We start from the raw sequence: 19,262 nt of genomic DNA on the forward strand, positions 1-19,262 counted from the left end.
TCGAGAAGACGCGCGCGAACGGGGGAGAGAGACCGCGCGAACGAGAAGACGCGCGCGAACGGTGGCCGGGGGGGGGGGACATCTACGAGGGGGAGATAACGCGAGCGTGCCGTGTGACGTCACGCGGACCGGCGCGGCCGTTGCACGCGGACCCCGCGGGCGCCACGAAAAACGCGGTACCCCCTCCCCCGCGGGCGCCCGAAAACGCGAACGCGGGTCCCCTCACCCCGCGGACCCCTCCCCCGCGGCGCGGCGAAAACGCGGTACCCTTTCCCCCGCGGCGCCCGTAAACGCGAACGCGGGTCCCCTCACCCCGCGGACCCCTTCCCCGCGGCGCGGCGAAAACGCGGTACCCCCCCCCCCCCCGCGAAATCCGATACTCTTGTTTAACCCGATACCCCCGCGGTGGGTTAGAACATATATAGTTTACCTACTATAGAGAAATTTAACAGAAATACTTTTTTGTCGGCCTCGACGAGACAAAGAGAATGCCGCTGGGAACGACCCCGTATCTTGCACCGTTTCTGAGATAAATGCAACTTTTTAACCGTTAGAGATAGAGAAATTTAACAAGAATACTTTTTTGTCGGCCTCGACGAGACAAAGAGAATGCCGTTGGGAACGACCCTGTATCTTGCACCGTTTCCGAGATAAATGCAACTTTTTAACCGTTAGAGATAGAGAAATTAAGAATACTTTTTTGTTGGCCTCGACGAGACAAAGAGAATGCCGCTGGAAACAACTGTGACGTCCTGGGTGATGCGAGCTAGTCGATCCGGCAAAACGTCTTTCGCTGATGGGTTCTTCTTCCGCTGGTTAAGAGAGTAAAATCCCAGAATAACTGTCCTCGGCGATGTAGACTGTGGCTCCTCGAAGTCGGTAAGGATATTAGGTAGGTAATATTCAATAATCTATTCAACTCTTTCCTCAGAGTAGGATATTATTATTAAACTTTCAATATGATGTTTATTGCAAAATTTAGGATACAGATGTGTTGAGAATTGAATAAATGCGAGCTGAAAATTCTCGAACTTCGACGAGACAGCAAGCATTATTCGAGAACGCTTGAAAGGCTCCAAATCGCGACGGTTTCCTCCCCCCTTTTTTTGTGTGTTTTCGAGCAAACGGCACAGGTGTTTCTCGCGTGATCGCAAGCACCGCGACCAATAGACGATTTGGAGCCAACGAGCATTTCTCACGTCACCGAATTCCTCGACGCGAAGCTCCGGCCGCGATCCCTCGCCTGCTCCGTCCGGGACGGCAGTGAGCCATCATAACTCGCACGCGATACATGATCGACGTCGAGAAAACGGAGGAATGTAGCGAGTGCGAAATCGCGAGCGCGAAGTCCAGTGTAACCCACTTTAATAAAAAGGACTGACTGTTATTTCGTGTACTCATTTTTGTACTTTCCACGGCGCGCACCGCGAAAACGTCGAGCGGTCCACTGACATTTAATGGTCCTTCGAGCCGGATTAACATAAAAGACCGGCATAGACAGTTCGACCGCCTCAAAAGTGCTCGCGTTGTGCTACGCCGAGATTGACGAATCGGCGCGCCCGCTCGACTCGCTCGAAAACGGAGTTCGCCGCCTACGCGTTCTCGACTCCGTGGCTCACTCCGAACATTGAGCGCACCACACCCGCTCTCCTAAAGATAGGTGCCTTGTGATTTTGTGAAGTGCTTCGGAGGCTCCTGCGGGACCTCCAGCAAACGTATCGTGCTCCTTGCGATACGCATCCGCCGTCCGACGGCGCCCTGCTTTGCGACGTGCTATACGTCCCTGCCTCCCGCGAGTACCTGCTACTCGCCGCGGAGTCGCACACCGAGACGTGCCAGACGTCCCTGCCTCCCGCGAGTACCTGCTACTCGCCGCGGAGTCGCACACCGAGACGTGCCAGACGTCCTTGCCTCCCGCGAGTATCGCCCTGCTACTCGCCGCGGAGTCGCACCGAGACGTGCCAGACGTCCCTGCCTCCCGCGAGTATCGCCCTGCTACTCGCCGCGGAGTCGCACACGAGCGTCTTCGCTCGACAAGAAGATTGACACGCAAGTGTCTGAAAGATTTCTACACGATCCAGACATCTGCTCAACATGTCTTCGGATCTCGAAAATCTACTCATTGCTCAAGGCAATGCGATTGACCAGCTACGACGGTCGCTGATTAACTTCAAAAAGCTTCCCAAGGCTCAGGTCACTCTCCCTAAGACGAAGGGGAGACTGACGAATTTGGAGGGTCTCTGGGAAAAGGTGCAAGCCCTCCATGTCCAGCTGCTGCAGACGGCTACGGCGGAGGAGAAGAAGTCGACCCACTACTTCAAGGACGAGGAATTTCTTGCCGCCGAGGACGCCTACCTCGACGCGACGGACCACCTCCACGAGGTCATCGGTAAATTAAGTAGCGACGCCCCGAGCGCGCCGTATCGAGGTAACGAGTCTTCTTATCGCGACGCGCACTCCGGAGTGTCATTGCATCTGCCTCGTATCTCGCTTCCGAACTTTTCTGGTGCTTTCGCTGAATGGGAGAATTTTCGCGGAGTCTTCGAGTCTCTCGTAGCAAACAGTGAATCGTTGACAAGAACGCAAAAGTTACATTATCTGAAAGCGAGCCTCTCCGGCGAGGCCGCGTCGTTGATTAATAACATTCAAATTTCTGACGCGAACTACGAGGCAGCGTGGCTGCTTCTTACCGACGAATACGACAACCGCAACGCGATTATTCACGCGCATATCCATTCGTTCGCCGACTTACCGAAAATGAAAAACGAGAACGTGACCGAGTTGAAAAAACTTCGCGATAGTGTGTCCGCATCTCTCGCCGCGTTAACGAATCTCGATCGTCCGGTCGATATGTGGGACGACCTCCTAGTTTATATTATCTCGCAAAAGTTCAGTCCGCGAACGCGCAATGAATGGAATCTTAAACGAGGCAACACGGATGCGTACCCTACGTATAAAGAGATTCATGACTTCATGACTCTTCGCATTCGCGGTCTCGCGGATTACCCTTCGCAATCCGAATCTGCGTCAAATAGTGCGCGCGGTAATAGAGCTCGTGCTTCGGTGAATACGGTTTCGCCCGTCAAATGCGTCCGTTGTTCCGGAAACCACGGTCTTGCAAAGTGTAATAAATTTCTAAGTCTGTCGGTCGAGCAGCGTCGACTCGCCGCGCGACAGCATAAATGTTGCTTTAATTGTTTGAGAACCGAGCATTTTTCAAACAATTGTCCGAGTAAAGGACGGTGCAATCAATGCCACCAAGCTCACCATTCGCTGCTTCACCGCGAGGGTACGGAAACTGGTACTAAAAGTACGCTTTCCGCGATTAATTCGCCGTCCTCAGCTCCGTCAGCTGTGTCAGTCGCCGCTGCCTCCGAGTCACCGGCCGCGCCCTCAGCGTTCGTTCAAAACGTGCATGCTACTCGAGATTTTGTGAAACAACCGCCTCATGTACTTCTCGCCACTGCGTATGTTAGTTTAAGTACAATCGAGGGCCGCACATTTAAAGTACGTGCACTACTAGATCAAGGCTCGACATACAGTTTCATATCAGAATCTCTTTGTCAGACGATGCGAACCAGGCGTCATCGTGCCGCGTTGAAGATACATTGTTTTGGAGAAAAATTTAATGGAGTCGCGCGGTCACAAGTTAATCTTGCTCTCGCGCCCTGCGACAAACAGGGACCGATATTTCCCTTCTCGGGTTACGTATATCAAAGAATCACTTCTTATACAGCCTCTCAACAGAAGCCGGCCGCAATGTGGCCACATCTACGCGATTTACCTTTAGCAGATCCTGATCCCTCATGTAATCACCCGATTCATGTATTAATCGGCGCGGATTTATACGGGTCTCTGCTACTCGACGGTCTACGTCAGGGCCCGGTCGGCACTCCGACGGGCCAGCTTACAATTTTCGGATGGATCCTCTCCGGTCCCGCCGGCCCGGCGCGCCCGGCCGGAGAGTCCGCTTCTGTCCTGAGTTGCGTATCCTGCGAGGATACGAATTCCTTAATTCAAAGTTTTTGGGAGGACGAACGTATCCCCTCTCGAACTCCTCTCACCGAAGAGGACGAACGTTGCGAGAAGCATTTTGCTACGACTCATTCTCGCGATTCACTAGGACGCTACATTGTGCGTTTGCCGTTCAAAAACGGCCCCCCTCGCGTCGGCGACACATTCCGAAAGGCTTCCTTCCTGTACTCCAATATGGAGCGCCGACTCGCGCGGAAACCAGAAATCGCCGCGCAGTATCACGATTTTTTAAGAGAATACGAATCGATGGGGCACATGGAGTCGGTGCGGGCGGACGAGCGCCCCCCTTACCCCCCGATATACATCCCGCATCATTTTGTTTTACGCGAATCGAGTACAACGACCAAGTTACGCGTCGTGTTTTATGCCTCTAGCGAATCGACCGACAAAACCTCGCTCAATGATTTTCTAATGGCGGGACCTAATCTTCAACAAGACATCGCCGCGATAATCCTGCGCTGGCGACTCTTTCGGTACGTGTACATGGCTGACATTGCAAAAATGTTCCGACAAATACTCGTGCATCGGGATGACGCGGACTATCAACGAATTCTTTGGCGCCCCCCCGACAGTCTGTTGATTCGGCTTTACCGCTTACTCACCGTGACCTACGGGCAAAAACCTTCGCCTTTTCTCGCACAGCGCTCCCTTATCCAATTAGCTCGCGACGAAGGTAAAGACTTCCCCGACGCGGTCAATATAATCGAAGAGTCGACCTACGTCGATGATGTTCTTTTCGGAGCAGACGACCTTCTGTCTCTGCTCGAGAAGCGCAAGCAACTCGTGGGCATAATGAATCGCGGATGTTTCCCCCTGCGAAAATGGGCCGCGAATTCAGCCGAACTTTTGACGGATATTCCAGAGGACCAACGGGAATCCTCGGACTATCCGATCAACCACGATGACACGCTCAAGGTCCTCGGCCTGTCTTGGTCTCCGCGCGATGACTCGTTTCGTTTCGTAATTTCGCCATACGCCGTGACAGTTCATACTAAGCGCTCCGTTTTATCGTTTATTGCAAAGCTGTATGACCCCCTCGGCTGGGCGTCACCGATAGTCATCGCGGCCAAGATGTTGATGCAGGAGCTCTGGCTCCGTAAAATTGATTGGGATGCTCCCATCCCCGATGATCTTCTGCATCAGTGGATCAATTACGTTTCAGACTTGCCTAATATTAGCAAAATACGCATTCCTCGATGGACAGGGATGCGTCAAGATAAAATCGATGTTGAATTGCACGGCTTCGCGGACGCCTCCACTCGCGCTTACGCCGCGGTAGTTTTCCTCCGAATCGTGCATTCTCCCTCTAACATTCAAGTCATCCTCCTCGCGGCCAAAACGAAAGTCGCGCCATTGAAAACCGTTAGCGTTCCACGCTTGGAACTTAACGCCGTCGTTCTATTAATTCGCTTGATAGAATGGGTAAGAAACACCACGGGCTTGATGCGAGCTCTCTTATTTGGATGGACTGATTCCCAAATCGTATTAGCTTGGCTTCTACAACATCCATCCCGCTGGAATTCCTATGTCGCGAACCGCGTCTCCGAGGTGCAGACGCGCCTTCCGACCGTACGTTGGCAACACGTTCGCTCCCAGGAAAACCCTGCCGACTGCGCGTCGCGCGGCTTTACTGCCGCCGATCTCGTCAATCATGAATTATGGTGGTCGGGGCCCCGGTGGCTTAGCTCGACCACGGCCTCGTGGCCGATCCCCCCGACTCCGACTGAAAAGGACATTTTACAAACGGTATCTTCCGAAGCGCGTAAAGCTACCGTTCATCTCGTCGATTCAGCTCCTGAGTGGGATCTGCCCACCTCCTGTTCGAGCTGGATCCGACTTCTTCGTATTACCGCGTACATTCGGCGTTTCGTTCGGAACTTAAAAAATAAAGTCGCCTCTTCGGTGATCGTCAAGTCTCCCTTGACCGCAGAGGAGATTCACGAAGCCTCCGTCTTTTGGCTTCGATCGGCACAAGCGACTTGTTTTTCGGATGACTTGAAGGCTTTGAACGCTCACGCCGCTGTATCGCGATCAAGTTCCTTACGCTCTCTCCACCCCTTTATCGGGAAAGATAAATTAATCCGGCTTGGCGGGCGGCTCGAAAACTCCGCGCTGAGTTACAATGAGCGACACCCCGTCATACTTGCTAGACATCATATTGCCGAACTTTTGATCGATCAGGCACACCGACGCTCTCTCCATGGAGGGACTAAACTCACGCTTAGATGTCTCCGTCAAAATTATTGGTTAATTTCCGCGCGAAGCATGATCAAATCTCACATTCATAAATGTGTTACATGCGTTCGACATTCCGCGAAAACTCCGACGCAATTAATGGGTGATCTCCCGAGTCCCCGAGTAAATCCTGCTCCTCCGTTCTCTCACACGGGCATAGATTACGCCGGACCTATGAACATTACCCCCGTTGTCGGTCGCGGCCAAAAGGGGAGCAAACACTACGTCGCGGTGTTCGTTTGTCTCGCCACTAAGGCGATCCACCTCGAAAGTGTGGAGGATTACTCCACCGATGGATTCCTCGCGGCATTTCAACGGTTTGTCAGTCGCCGCGGACTGCCATCGGACATGTACAGCGATAATGGCACGAATTTTGTGGGTGCTGACCGCGAGCTCCAACGCAGCTTCCGCGCGCTTGTGAACAACCCCTCCCTTAAGGAAATTCTCGCTAACGACGGCGTACGGTGGCATTTCGTGCCCCCTGCGGCACCACATTTCGGCGGGCTTTGGGAGGCTGGAGTGAAGAGCTTTAAGCACCATCTCAGGCGAGTGACTGGTGCTCGCACTCTGTCTCGCTCCGAATTCGTTACGCTTTTATGTAAGATAGAAGCTTGCTTGAACTCGCGACCGATCTCTCCACTTAGCGACGATCCGTCCGATTATACCGCTTTGACACCTGGTCATTTCCTTATCGGCCGACCGCTCACGAGCGTACCGGAGGAATCCGTCCTCGAAATCAATGCGAATCGGTTGTCGCGATGGCAACACGTACAATTAATGCTCGAACAGATCTGGCGTTCTTGGTCGTCGGACTATTTACATTCATTGCAACAGCGCGTGAAATGGACCGAATCTCACGATAATCCGAAGGTTGACGAGTTAGTTTTACTTAAGAGTAACCTACTCCCTCCTTCAAAGTGGGAACTCGCAAGGATTCAGCAGGTCCATCCCGGACTTGACGGTCGCGTTCGCGTCGTCACATTACGCACCGCCAATTCCGAGCTAAAACGACCAATAACCCAGATCTGTCGGTTGCCCGCGTCTATCAGTTCGCCGGGAACCGCGGAATCCCGTTAGAATTAAGCTCGTTCGTTTTTCATTAGATTTAAGGACATTGTAAAAATAGGTTAAGTTCTCAAATGTATATATTGTATATAACGCTTTGAACCAAGACGTTCCCACGCTCCTCTATGCGACCTTGTCAACCCCCGTTCGTTTCGCATTCCGTCGAATGCGAGGCGGGCGGCATGTTGAGAATTGAATAAATGCGAGCTGAAAATTCTCGAACTTCGACGAGACAGCAAGCATTATTCGAGAACGCTTGAAAGGCTCCAAATCGCGACGGTTTCCTCCCCCCCTTTTTTGTGTGTTTTCGAGCAAACGGCACAGGTGTTTCTCGCGTGATCGCAAGCACCGCGACCAATAGACGATTTGGAGCCAACGAGCATTTCTCACGTCACCGAATTCCTCGACGCGAAGCTCCGGCCGCGATCCCTCGCCTGCTCCGTCCGGGACGGCAGTGAGCCATCATAACTCGCACGCGATACATGATCGACGTCGAGAAAACGGAGGAATGTAGCGAGTGCGAAATCGCGAGCGCGAAGTCCAGTGTAACCCACTTTAATAAAAAGGACTGACTGTTATTTCGTGTACTCATTTTTGTACTTTCCACGGCGCGCACCGCGAAAACGTCGAGCGGTCCACTGACAGATGGTTACTTATGGAAGAACGGATCAAGTATAAGATGTGATTGGCCTCTAGGCTTGCTCCATTCTCCAACGAGAGGTACAGATTCACGGCTTTTATACATTTCTGGAAATAGTAGTAGGGGTAATTCGTTCTTTGTTACGAATGAGTCATAGGGCGTTTTCTAGGCGTTGTCTAGCGATACGAGTCTACTTCTACCTGTGCGGCTCGCTTGCCAGCTTTATTTTACGTATGACTAGATTTTACTCGCATGAGTCACTTAGTGACCTCGTTCTATTTCTATTTCCTATTCTAACAGCGTTTTCATAACGAGAGCGATACCTCTTTTATTATAAAATCTCATTATGATTTCTACTGTGAAAGAATATAAGAAATCTTTGATGATTCGCTTTTGAAATATGTAAATATATGTTGAATATTATTTAATTTACCTTTAAACATACTTTACATACGGTAAAATAATTCAGTAATACAATTAAAATTATTATTATTAGCATGTCTAAAGCATGAAAGGTATTGCTCTCTTCGTCTTACGGCTACTACGGTATATGTATGTATGTATCTCTCTCTCTCTCTCTCTCTCTCTCTCTCTCTCTCTCTCTCTCTCTCTCTCTCTCTCTCTCTCTCTCTCTCTCTCTCTCTCTCTCTCTCTCTCTCTCTCTCTCTCTCTCTCTCTCTCTCTCTCTCTCTCTCTCTCTCTCTCTCTCTCTCTCTCTCTCTCCTATGTAATTCTTCTGGGATACGTTTTGCTGAACTCAACGCTTATTCCTTTTGTGGACATATCGACTTGCTTACACGTGAAATTGGATAACATTGTTTCTGGTATAGAACTTCTAGTGCTTTCATTCCTTATTATTAGTTCATAAATTGCGCTGCGCCTTAGTTCTTAGTTTTATATACACTATTTAGTTCTCTTTGGTAATACTGCTCCTTATCTTATTCTTTTTCACTGTACTTATTATTAGTTAAGTTGCGTTAGTTCTTAGTTTTTTTTACATGGTATATTATTGAGATTGCTGCTGCTTGCCTTATGAGAGAGAGCATGCACATCATACTAACTTCTGACCGCTATATTTCGCTTTTGTTTACATCTTATTGTATCTCTGCATCTTGTAACTGCTATATTATTGTAATTGCGATATTATTGTAACTGCTATATTACTTTTTTGCCCTTTAGCCTTTGCTTGGGCATAATAAATTATATCTATCTATCTATCTATCTATCTATGTATCATACGATATTTGCATCTCGCTCGGATTCGTGTTTCTACACGTCGCATAATACAATTCGATCTTTTTCAGGTTCGTGAGTGACGCTTCGGCGCTTGACGCTCGATAATAATATTATTTTCAGTAAATATATATATTTGTTTATAACAATATTAATAAAAGATGTTAATAGAGGTGATGTTAACAGTGGTAACGATGATCTTAATACTATATTAATAACATTACACATGACAGCTAACATTCTCGTTAGTATAGCGGATCAATGAAATTAAATTGTTTATATAATAAGATTTCTTGTTATTTTTACATCTTGTGAATGATTGAGAATTTGATAGGAGTGTATAGGAAATATATTGCAAGACTTTCACTAAAGTATAATATAGGATTGGAAAATTTTATTATTAATATACGTGTTTGTTAATAACAAATTATTTGTTAAACAATTTGTCACTTTTTAATTCACATATTGATTTTGTTAGGTTGTGACCGGACGGCACGAGTTAAGCCCGATTCCGGCGGATAATATTCCTATCGAACGGTCGCCAGTCGGTTTCACCTTTGACTACCGAGAAGGTGTGTTAGTATCAACGCCCCGATTATTCGCAAAACGCTAATATTATTTCTTTCTTTCAGATCGATGTCCCTGATGGATCACCGTTGCTGCTACCCGTCTCCAGATCCTCGCCTATTCGCATACTGGATAATGGTAAGTATCGCTAATAACTTAGCCGCTAATTCCCTTCCTCTATTTCAGACTGGCATCCAGGATGGATCGCCGTTGCTGCTACCCGTCTCCGGATCCTCGCATTACCGCATACCGGATGAAGGTAAGTCTCGATAATTATTTTAATTATATACTAATAGTTTTCTTCTGTTGCAGGTTCCTGCACAGGATGGATCGTCGCTGCTGCTGAACTTCCCCGGATCCTCGCTTTACATCGCATACCGGATTGCCGCTGGACAACGATGGATCATCGCCAAAGGACAAGGTGAATAGAAGGTAAGTATAGTTAATTGTATAATTAATCTTGAGACTTTGTTTCAGAAATAATTATTCTTTAATTGTAGATCATCATTTCAACTCTACAGGCCGTTTCACAATTGTCATAAAGGTGCTTCACAACGATGGTATTGCGCCTCGGTGTGGATTGCGCTTTTTCGATAAAAGTTGCACAATTGATTAATTTGCGTATCTCGGCTTATCAGTTTTGTCGATACAATGCCTTTTATTAAGATAATTAATTTCGCCAGAGTGCTCGATGCCCCTTGGCAATCACTCCAAGATCACGTGACACATACGTGATTATCACTCTATCATACAATGTCCGTGCGCACAATTAACGCTGGAGTATTCGGTTGTTTTATACAATAATTAACACCGTCCGCACAATACTTTGTATCCGCGTAACCCAATGCTCGCGGTTGTTATATACTCGATATGCACTTCCGTTAGTTAACAATGTATCCGAATTTCAACTCAACGTATTCGGCTAACACTCGATTGTAGTTGGCAACTCGGTGCCCCTCGCTATTGTTAAACGAGTTATTTTACGCGATAGTACGCGGGAGTTCCCGGTTGTTAAGTATAACACGTATGCTGTGAGTATAGAGCGTGATACGTCTTTTCGCTACGGCTATACCCGAAAGACTGCCCCGAGCAATGGCTCTCGCTTCGCCTCCCCACTATGCCGAGTCGTTCCCACTCCCGAACTTTCTCTTTTCGCCTATTGTACTCGGCACGTACGCCCGGCGCGATCACGCGAAAACAACATGATTATCACGCGCCCGCCGAATGCCCTATTGCGCACTTCGCCTTCGCGATCGTTCCAGAAGGTTCCCGTGGAATTTCGCGCCGGCCCAAAAGCTGACGCTTGCTACTCGAGCTAATAGTAATTTGAGTTTTTGTGCCCGCGCTTCGCGCCGGCCCAAAAGCTAACGCTTGCTAGTCGAGCTAATAGTAATTTGAGAGTTTTTGTGCCCGCGCTTCGCGCAGGCCCAAAAGCTGACGCTTGCTACTCGAGCTAATAGTAATTTGAGAGTTTTGGTACCCGCGGTACGCGCAGGCCCAAAAGCAGACTCTTGCTACTCGAGCTAATAGTTATTTGAGAGTTTTGAGCCCACGCTTCGCGCAGCCTCAAAAGCTGACGCTTGCTACTCGAGCTAATAGTAATTTGAGAGTTTTGGTACCCGCGTACGCGCAGGCCCAAAAGCTGACTATTGCTACTCGAGCTAATAGTAATTTGAGAGTTTTTGTGCCCGCGGTACGCGCAGGCCCAAAAGCTGACTCTTGCTACTCGAGCTAATAGTAATTTGAGAGTTTTTGTGTCTGCGCTACGCGCAGGCCCAAAAGCTGACGCTTGCTACACGAGCTAATAGTAATTTGAGAGTTTTTTAGCCCGCTTTTCGCGCCGGCCCAAAAGCTGACGATTGCTACTCGAGCTAATAGTAATTTGAGTTTTCGTGCCCGCGCTTCGCGCCGGCCCAAAAGCTGACGCTTGCTACTCGAGCTAATAGTAATTTGAGTTTTTGCGCCCGCGCTTCGCGCCGGCCAAAAAGCTGACGCTTGCTACTCGAGCTAATAGTAATTTGAGAGTTTTTGAGCCCGCCCTTCGCGCCGGCCCAAAAGCTGACGCTTGCTAGTCGAGCTAATAGTAATTTGAGTTTTTGTGCCCGCGCTTCGCGCCGGCCCAAAAGCTGACACTTGCTACTCGAGCTAATAGTAATTTGAGAGTTTTTGTGCCCGCGCTTCGCGCCGGCCCAAAAGCTGACGCTTGCTACTCGAGCTAATAGTAATTTGAGTTTTTGCGCCCGCGCTTCGCGCCGGCCCAAAAGCTGACGCTTGCTACTCGAGCTAATAGTAATTTGAGAGTTTTTGAGCCCGCCCTTCGCGCCGGCCCAAAAGCTGACGCTTGCTAGTCGAGCTAATAGTAATTTGAGTTTTTGTGCCCGCGCTTCGCGCCGGCCCAAAAGCTGACGCTTGCTACTCGAGCTAATAGTAATTTGAGAGTTTTGTGGCCCGCGCTTCGCGCCGGCCCAAAAGCTGACGCTTTGCTACTCGAGCTAATAGTAATTTGAGAGTTTTTGCGCCCGCGCTTCGCGCCGTCCCAAAAGCTGACGCTTGCTACTCGAGCTAATAGTAATTTGAGAGTTTTTGAGCCCGCCCTTCGCGCCGGCCCAAAAGCTGACGCTTGCTAGTCGAGCTAATAGTAATTTGAGTTTTTGTGCCCGCGCTACGCGCCGGCCCAAAAGCTGACGCTTGCTACTCAAGCTAATAGTAATTTGAGAGTTTTTGTGCCCGCGCTTCGCGCCGGCCCAAAAGCTGACGTTTGCTACTCGAGCTAATAATAATGTGAGAGTTTTGAGCCCACGCTTCGCGCAGCCTCAAAAGCTGACGCTTGCTACTTGAGCTAATAGTAATTTGAGAGTTTTGGTACCCGCGGTACGCGCAGGCCCAAAAGCTGACTCTTGCTACTCGAGCTAATAGTAATTTGAGAGTTTTTGTGTCCGCGCTACGCGCAGCCCAAAGCTGACGCTTGCTACACGAGCTAATAGTAATTTGAGAGTTTTTTAGCCCGCTTTTGGCGCGCCGGCCCAAAAGCTGACGCTTGCTACTCGAGCTAATAGTAATTTGAGAGTTTTTGCACCCGCGCTTCGCGCAGGCCCAAAAGCTAGCGCTTGCTAGTCGAGCAGAATATAAAGTTTTTGTGCCCGCGCTTCGCGCAGGCGCAAAAGCTGACGCTTGCTACTCGAGCTAATAGTAATTTGAGAGTTTTTGTGCCCGCGCTTCGCGCCGGCCCAAAAGCTGACGCTTGCTACTCGAGTTAATAATAATGTGAGAGTTTTGAGCCCACGCTTCACGCAGCACCAAAAGCTGACGCTTGCTACTCGAGCTAATAGTAATTTGAGTTTTTGAGCCCACGCTTCGCGCAGCCTCAAAAGCTAACGCTTGCTAGTCGAGCTAATAGTAATTGGGAGCTTTTGTGCCCGCGCTACGCGCAGGCCCAAAAGCTGACGCTTGCTAATCGAACTAATAATAATTTGAGTTTTGAGCCCGGGCATCGCGCCGGCCCAAAAGCTGACGCTTGCTACTCGAGCTAATAGTAATTTGAGAGTTTTTGTGTCCGCGCTACGCGCAGGCCCAAAAGCTGACGCTTGCTACTCGAGTTAATAATAATTTGAGAGTTTTGAGCCCACGCTTCGCGCAGCCTCAAAAGCTGACGCTTGCTACTCGAGCTAATAGTAATTCGAGTTTTTGACCACACGCTTCGCGCAGCCTCAAAAGCTAACGCTTGCTAGTCGAGCTAATAGTAATTGAGAGCTTTTGTGCCCGCCCTACGCGCAGGCCAAAAAGCTAACGCTTGCTAGTCAAGCTAATAGTAATTTGAGCTTTCGTGCCCGCGCTTCGCGCCGGCCCAAAAGCTGACGCTTGCTACTCGAGCTAATAGTAATTTGAGTTTTCGTGCCCGCGCTTCGCGCCGGCCCAAAAGCTGACGCTTGCTACTCGAGCTAATAGTAATTTGAGTTTTTGCGCCCGCGCTTCGCGCCGGCCCAAAAGCTGACGCTTGCTACTCGAGCTAATAGTAATTTGAGTTTTCGTGCCCGCGCTTCGCGCCGGCCCAAAAGCTGACGCTTGCTACTCGAGCTAATAGTAATTTGAGTTTTTGCGCCCGCGCTTCGCGCCGGCCAAAAAGCTGACGCTTGCTACTCGAGCTAATAGTAATTTGAGAGTTTTTGTAGCCCGCGCTTCGCGCCGGCCCAAAAGCTGACGCTTGCTACTCGAAGCTAATAGTAATTTTGGAGTTTTTGTGCCCGCGCTTCGCGCCAGGCCCAAAAGCTGACAGCTTGCTACTCGAGCTAATAGTAATTTGAGAGTTTTGGTGCCCGCGCTTACGCGCAGGCCCAAAGCTGACGCTTGCTACTCGAGCTAATAGTAATTTGGAGTTTTGTGTCCAGCGCTACGCGCAGTCCCAAAAGCTGACGCTTGCTACTCGAGCTAATAGTAATTTGAGAGTTTTTGAGCCCGCCTCTTCGCGCCGGCCCAAAAGCTGACGCTTGCTAGCTCGAGCTAATAGTAATTTGGAGTTTTTGTGCCCACGCTTACGCGCCGGCCCAAAAGCTGACGCTTGCTACTCAAGCTAATAGTAATTTGAGAGTTTTTGTGCCCGCGCTTCGCGCCGGCCCAAAAGCTGACGTTTGCTACTCGAGCTAATAATAATGTGAGAGTTTTGAGCCCACGCTTCGCGCAGCCTCAAAGCTGACGCTTGCTACTTGAGCTAATAGTAATTGAGAGTTTTTGTACCCGCGGTACGCGCAGGCCCAAAAGCTGACTCTTGCTACTCGAGCTAATAGTAATTTGAGAGTTTTGTGCTCCGCGCTACGCGCAGGCCCAAAAGCTGACGCTTGCTACACGAGCTAATAGTAATTTGAGAGTTTTTTAGCCCGGCTTTTCGCGCCGGCCCAAAAGCTGACGCTTGCTACTCGAGCTAATAGTAATTTGAGAGTTTTTTGCACCCGCGCTTCGCGCAGGCCCAAAAGCTAAGCGCTTGCTAGTCGAGCAGAATATAAAGTTTTTGTGCCAGCGCTTCGCGCAGGCGCAAAGCTGACGCTTGCTACTCGAGCTAATAGTAATTTGAGAGTTTTTGTGCCCGCGCTTACGCGCAGGCCCAAAAGCTGACGCTTGCTACTCGAGTTAATAGTAATGTGAGAGTTTTGATGCCCACGCTTCGCGCAGCACCAAAAGCTGACGCTTGCTACTCGAGCTAATAGTAATTTGAGTTTTTGAGCCCACGCTTCGCGCAGCCTCAAAAGCTAACGCTTGCTAGTCGAGCTAATAGTAATTGGAGAGCTTTTGTGCCCGCGCTACGCGCAGGCCCAAAAGCTGACGCTTGCTAATCGAACTAATAATAATTTGAGTTTGACCCGGGCATCGCGCCGGCCCAAAGCTGACGCTTGCTACTCGAGCTAATAGTAATTTGAGAGTTTTTGTGTCCGCGCTACGCGCAGGCCACAAAAGCTAACGCTTGCTATCGAGCTAATATAATTTGAGAGTTTTGTAGCCCACGCTTCGCGCCGCCTCAAAAGCTGACGCTTGCTACTCGAGCTAATAGTAATTTGAGTTTTGTGCCCGCGCTTCGCGCCAGCCCCAAAGCTACGCTTTGCTAGTCGAGCTAATAGTATTGAGAGGTTTTGTGCCGCCGCTACGCGCAGGCCACAAAGCTGACGCTTGCTACTCTAGCTAATAGTAATTTGAGAGTTTTAGTGCCCGCGCTGCGCGCAGGCCCAACAGCTGACGCTTGCTACTCGAGCTAATAGTAATTTGAGTTTTTGTGCCGCGCTACGCGCCGGCCAAAAGCTGACGCTTGCTACTCGAGCTAATAGTTAATTGAGAGTTTTTGAGCCGCGCTTCGCGCCGGCCCAAAAGCTGACGCTTGCTACTCGTAGCTAATAGTAATTTGAGAGTTTTGTGTACCGCGCTACGCGCAGGCCCAAAAGCTGACGCTTGCTACTCAAGCTAATAGTAATTTGAGAGTTTTTGTGCCCGGGCATCGCGCCGGCCCAAAAGCTGACGCTTGCTACTCGAGCTAATAGTAATTTGAGAGTTTTTGTGTCCGCGCTACGCGCAGGCACAAAAGCTAACGCTTGCTACTCGAGTTAATAATAATTTGAGAGTTTTGAGCCCACGCTTCGCGCAGCCTCAAAAGCTGACGCTTGCTAGTCGAGCAGAATATAAAGTTTTTGTGCCCGCGCTTCGCGCAGGCGCAAAAGCTGACGCTTGCTACTCGAGCTAATAGTAATTTGAGAGTTTTCGTGCCCGCGCTTCGCGCCGGCCCAAAAGCTGACGCTTGCTACTCGAGCTAATAGTAATTTGAAAGTTTTTGTGCCCGCGGTACGCGCAGGCCCAAAAGCAGACTCTTGCTACTCGAGCTAATAGTAATTTGAGAGTTTTGAGCCCACGCTTCGCGCAGCCTCAAAAGCTGACGCTTGCTACTCGAGCTAATAGTAATTTGAGAGTTTTTGTGTCCGCGCTACGCGCAGGCCCAAAAGCTGACGCTTGCTACTCGAGCTAATAGTAATTTGAGAGTTTTTGTGCCCGCGCTTCGCGCCGGCCCAAAAGCTGACGCTTGCTACTCGAGCTAATAGTAATTTGAGAGTTTTTGTGCCCGCGCGTCGCGCAGGCCCAAAAGCTGACGCTGCTACTCGAGCTAATAGTAATTGAGAGCTTTTTGTGCCCGCGCTTACGCGCAGGCCCAAAAGCTGACGCTTGCTAACTCGAGCTAATAGTAATTTGAGAGTTTTGTGCCCGCGCTTACGCGCCGGCCCAAAAGCTGACGCTTGCTACTCGAGCTAATAGTAATTTGAGAGGTTTTGTGTCCCGCGCTTACGCGCAGGCCCAAAAGCTGACGCTTGCTACTCGAGTTAATAATAATTTAGAGTTTTTGAGCCCACGGCGTTCGCGCAGGCACCAAAAGCTGACGCTTGCTAAGTCGAGTTAATAATAAGTTTGAGAGTTTTAGCCACGCTTCGCAGCAGCCTCAAAAGCTGACGCTTGCTACTCGAGCTAATAGTAATTTGAGAGTTTTGTACCCGCGGTACGCGCAGGCCCAAAGCTGACTATTGCTACTCGAGCTAATAGTAATTTGAGAGTTTTTGTGCCGCGCTTCGCGCCGGCCCAAAAGCTGACGCTTGCTACTCGAGCTAATAGTAATTTGAGAGTTTTTGTGCCCGCGCTACGCGCAGGCCCAAAAGCTGACGCTGCTACTCGAGCTAATAGTATTTGAGAGTTTTTGTGCCCGCGCTCGCGCCAGGCATCCAAAAGCTGACGCTTGCTACTCGAGCTAATAGTAATTGAGAGTTTTGAGCCCGACGCTTCGCGCAGCCCAAAAGCTGACGCTTGCTACTTCGAGTTAATAATAATGTGAGAGTTTTGAGCCCACGCTTCCGCGCAGCCCAAAAGCTGACGGCTTGCTACTCGAGCTAATAGTAATTTGAGGTTTTTGAGCCCCGCGCTTCCGCGCCGGCCAAAAGCTGACGCTTGCTATTCGAGCTAATAGTAATTTGAGTTTTGTGCCCGGCGCTTCGCGCCGGCCCAAAAGCGACGCTTGCTACTCGAGCTAATAGTAATTTGAGAGTTTTGTAGCCCGCGCTATCGCGCAGGCCCAAAGCTAACGCTTGCTAGTCGATGCATAATATATAAATAGAGTTTTGTTGCCCCCGCCGCTATGCGCCGGCCCAAAAGCTGACGCTTGCTACTCGAGCTATAGTAATGAGAGTTTTGTGTCCGCCTCTACGCGCAGGCCCAAAAGCTGACGCTTGCTACTCGAGCTAATAGTAATTCGAGTTTTTGACCACACGCTTCGCGCAGCCTCAAAAGCTGACGCTTGCTACTCGAGCTAATAGTAACTATAGTTTTTGAGCCCACGCTTCGCGCAGCCTCAAAAGCTAACGCTTGCTAGTCGAGCTAATAGTAATTTGAGAGTTTTTGTGCCCGCGCTTGGCGCAGGCCCAAAAGCTGACGCTTGCTACTCGAGCTAATAGTAATTTGAGAGTTTTGGTACCCGCGGTACGCGCAGGCCCAAAAGCTGACTCTTGCTACTCGAGCTAATAGTAATTTGAGAGTTTTTGTGTCCGCGCTACGCGCAGGCACAAAAGCTGACGCTTGCTACTCGTGTTAATAATAATTTGAGAGTTTTGAGCCCACGCTTCGCGCAGCCTCAAAAGCTGACGCTTGCTACTCGAGCTAATAGTAACTATAGTTTTTGAGCCCACGCTTCGCGCAGCCTCAAAAGCTAACGCTTGCTAGTCGAGCTAATAGTAATTTGAGAGTTTTTGTGCCCGCGCTTGGCGCAGGCCCAAAAGCTGACGCTTGCTACTCGAGCTAATAGTAATTTGAGAGTTTTGGTACCCGCGGTACGCGCAGGCCCAAAAGCTGACTCTTGCTACTCGAGCTAATAGTAATTTGAGAGTTTTTGTGTCCGCGCTACGCGCAGGCACAAAAGCTGACGCTTGCTACTCGAGTAATAATAATTTGAGAGTTTGACCCACGCTTCGCGCAGCCTCAAAAGCTGACGCTTGCTACTTGAGCTAATAGTAATTTGAGAGTTTTGGTACCCGCGGTACGCGCAGGCCCAAAAGCTGACGCTTGCTACTCGAGCTAATAGTAATTTGAGTTTTTTGTGCCCGCGCTTCGCGCAGGCCCAAAAGCTGACGCTTGCTACTCGAGCTAATAGTAATTGAGAGTTTTTTAGCCCGGTTTCGCGCCGCCCAAACTGACGCTTGCTACTCGAGCTAATGTAATTTGAGTTTTGTGCCCGCGCTTCGCGCCGGCCCAAAGCTGACGCTTGCTACTCGAGCTAATAGTAATTTGAGTTTTTGTGCCCGCCGTCGCCCGGCCCAAAGCTGACGCTTGCTACTCGAGCTAATAGTAATTGAGAGTTTTTTAGCCCGCCTTCGCGCCGGCCCAAAAGCTGACGCTTGCTACTCGAGCTAATAGTAATTTGATTTTGTGCCCGCCTTCGCGCCGGCCCAAAAGCTGACGCTTGCTACTCGAGCTAATAGTAATTTGAGAGTTTTGTGAGCCCGCGCTTCGCGCAGGCCCAAAAGCTGACGCTTGCTACTCGAGCTAATAGTAATTTGAGTTTTTGTGCCCGCTTCGCGGCCGAGCCCAAAAGCTGACGCTTGCTACTCGAGCTAATAGTAATTTGAGAGTTTTGGTACCCGCGGTACGCGCAGGCCCAAAAGCTGACTCTTGCTACTCGAGCTAATAGTAATTTGAAGTTTTTGTGCCCGCGCTACGCGCAGGCCCAAAAGCTGACGCTTGCTATCGAGCTAATATAATGTGAGTTTTTGTGCCCGCGCTACGCGCAGGCCAAAAGCTGACCGCTTGCTACTCGAGCTATAGTAATTTGAGAGTTTTTGTGCCCGGCTTCGCGCCGGCCAAAAGCTGCGTTTTCTACTCGAGCTAATAGTAATTGTAGAGTTTTTTGTGTCCGCGCTTCGCGCAGCCCAAAAGCTGACGCTTGCTACTCGAGTTAATATAATTGAGAGATTTTGAGCCC

The 19,262-nt window shown here is 49.7% G+C and overlaps 1 protein-coding gene across 1 annotated transcript; it reads left to right on the forward strand.

Moving 5' to 3' along the window:
• Positions 1-2,094: 2,094 nt before the first annotated feature.
• On the forward strand, positions 2,095-10,335 carry LOC139785023 (uncharacterized; the record flags this gene model as incomplete). Its single annotated transcript, XM_071724197.1, has 6 exons — positions 2,095-5,457; positions 6,481-7,148; positions 9,841-9,913; positions 9,962-10,034; positions 10,088-10,196; positions 10,276-10,335. Coding segments are annotated over exons 1-6 (4,346 nt in total), but the record flags the coding sequence as incomplete, so codon positions are not given.
• Between the last annotated feature and the right edge of the window lie 8,927 nt (positions 10,336-19,262).

This window comes from Temnothorax nylanderi, unplaced genomic scaffold (genome assembly GCF_030848795.1).
Source record: "Temnothorax nylanderi isolate EJ_2023f unplaced genomic scaffold, tnyl_v1.0 TNYL_tig0725_pilon, whole genome shotgun sequence".
Lineage (NCBI taxonomy): Eukaryota > Metazoa > Arthropoda > Insecta > Hymenoptera > Formicidae > Temnothorax > Temnothorax nylanderi.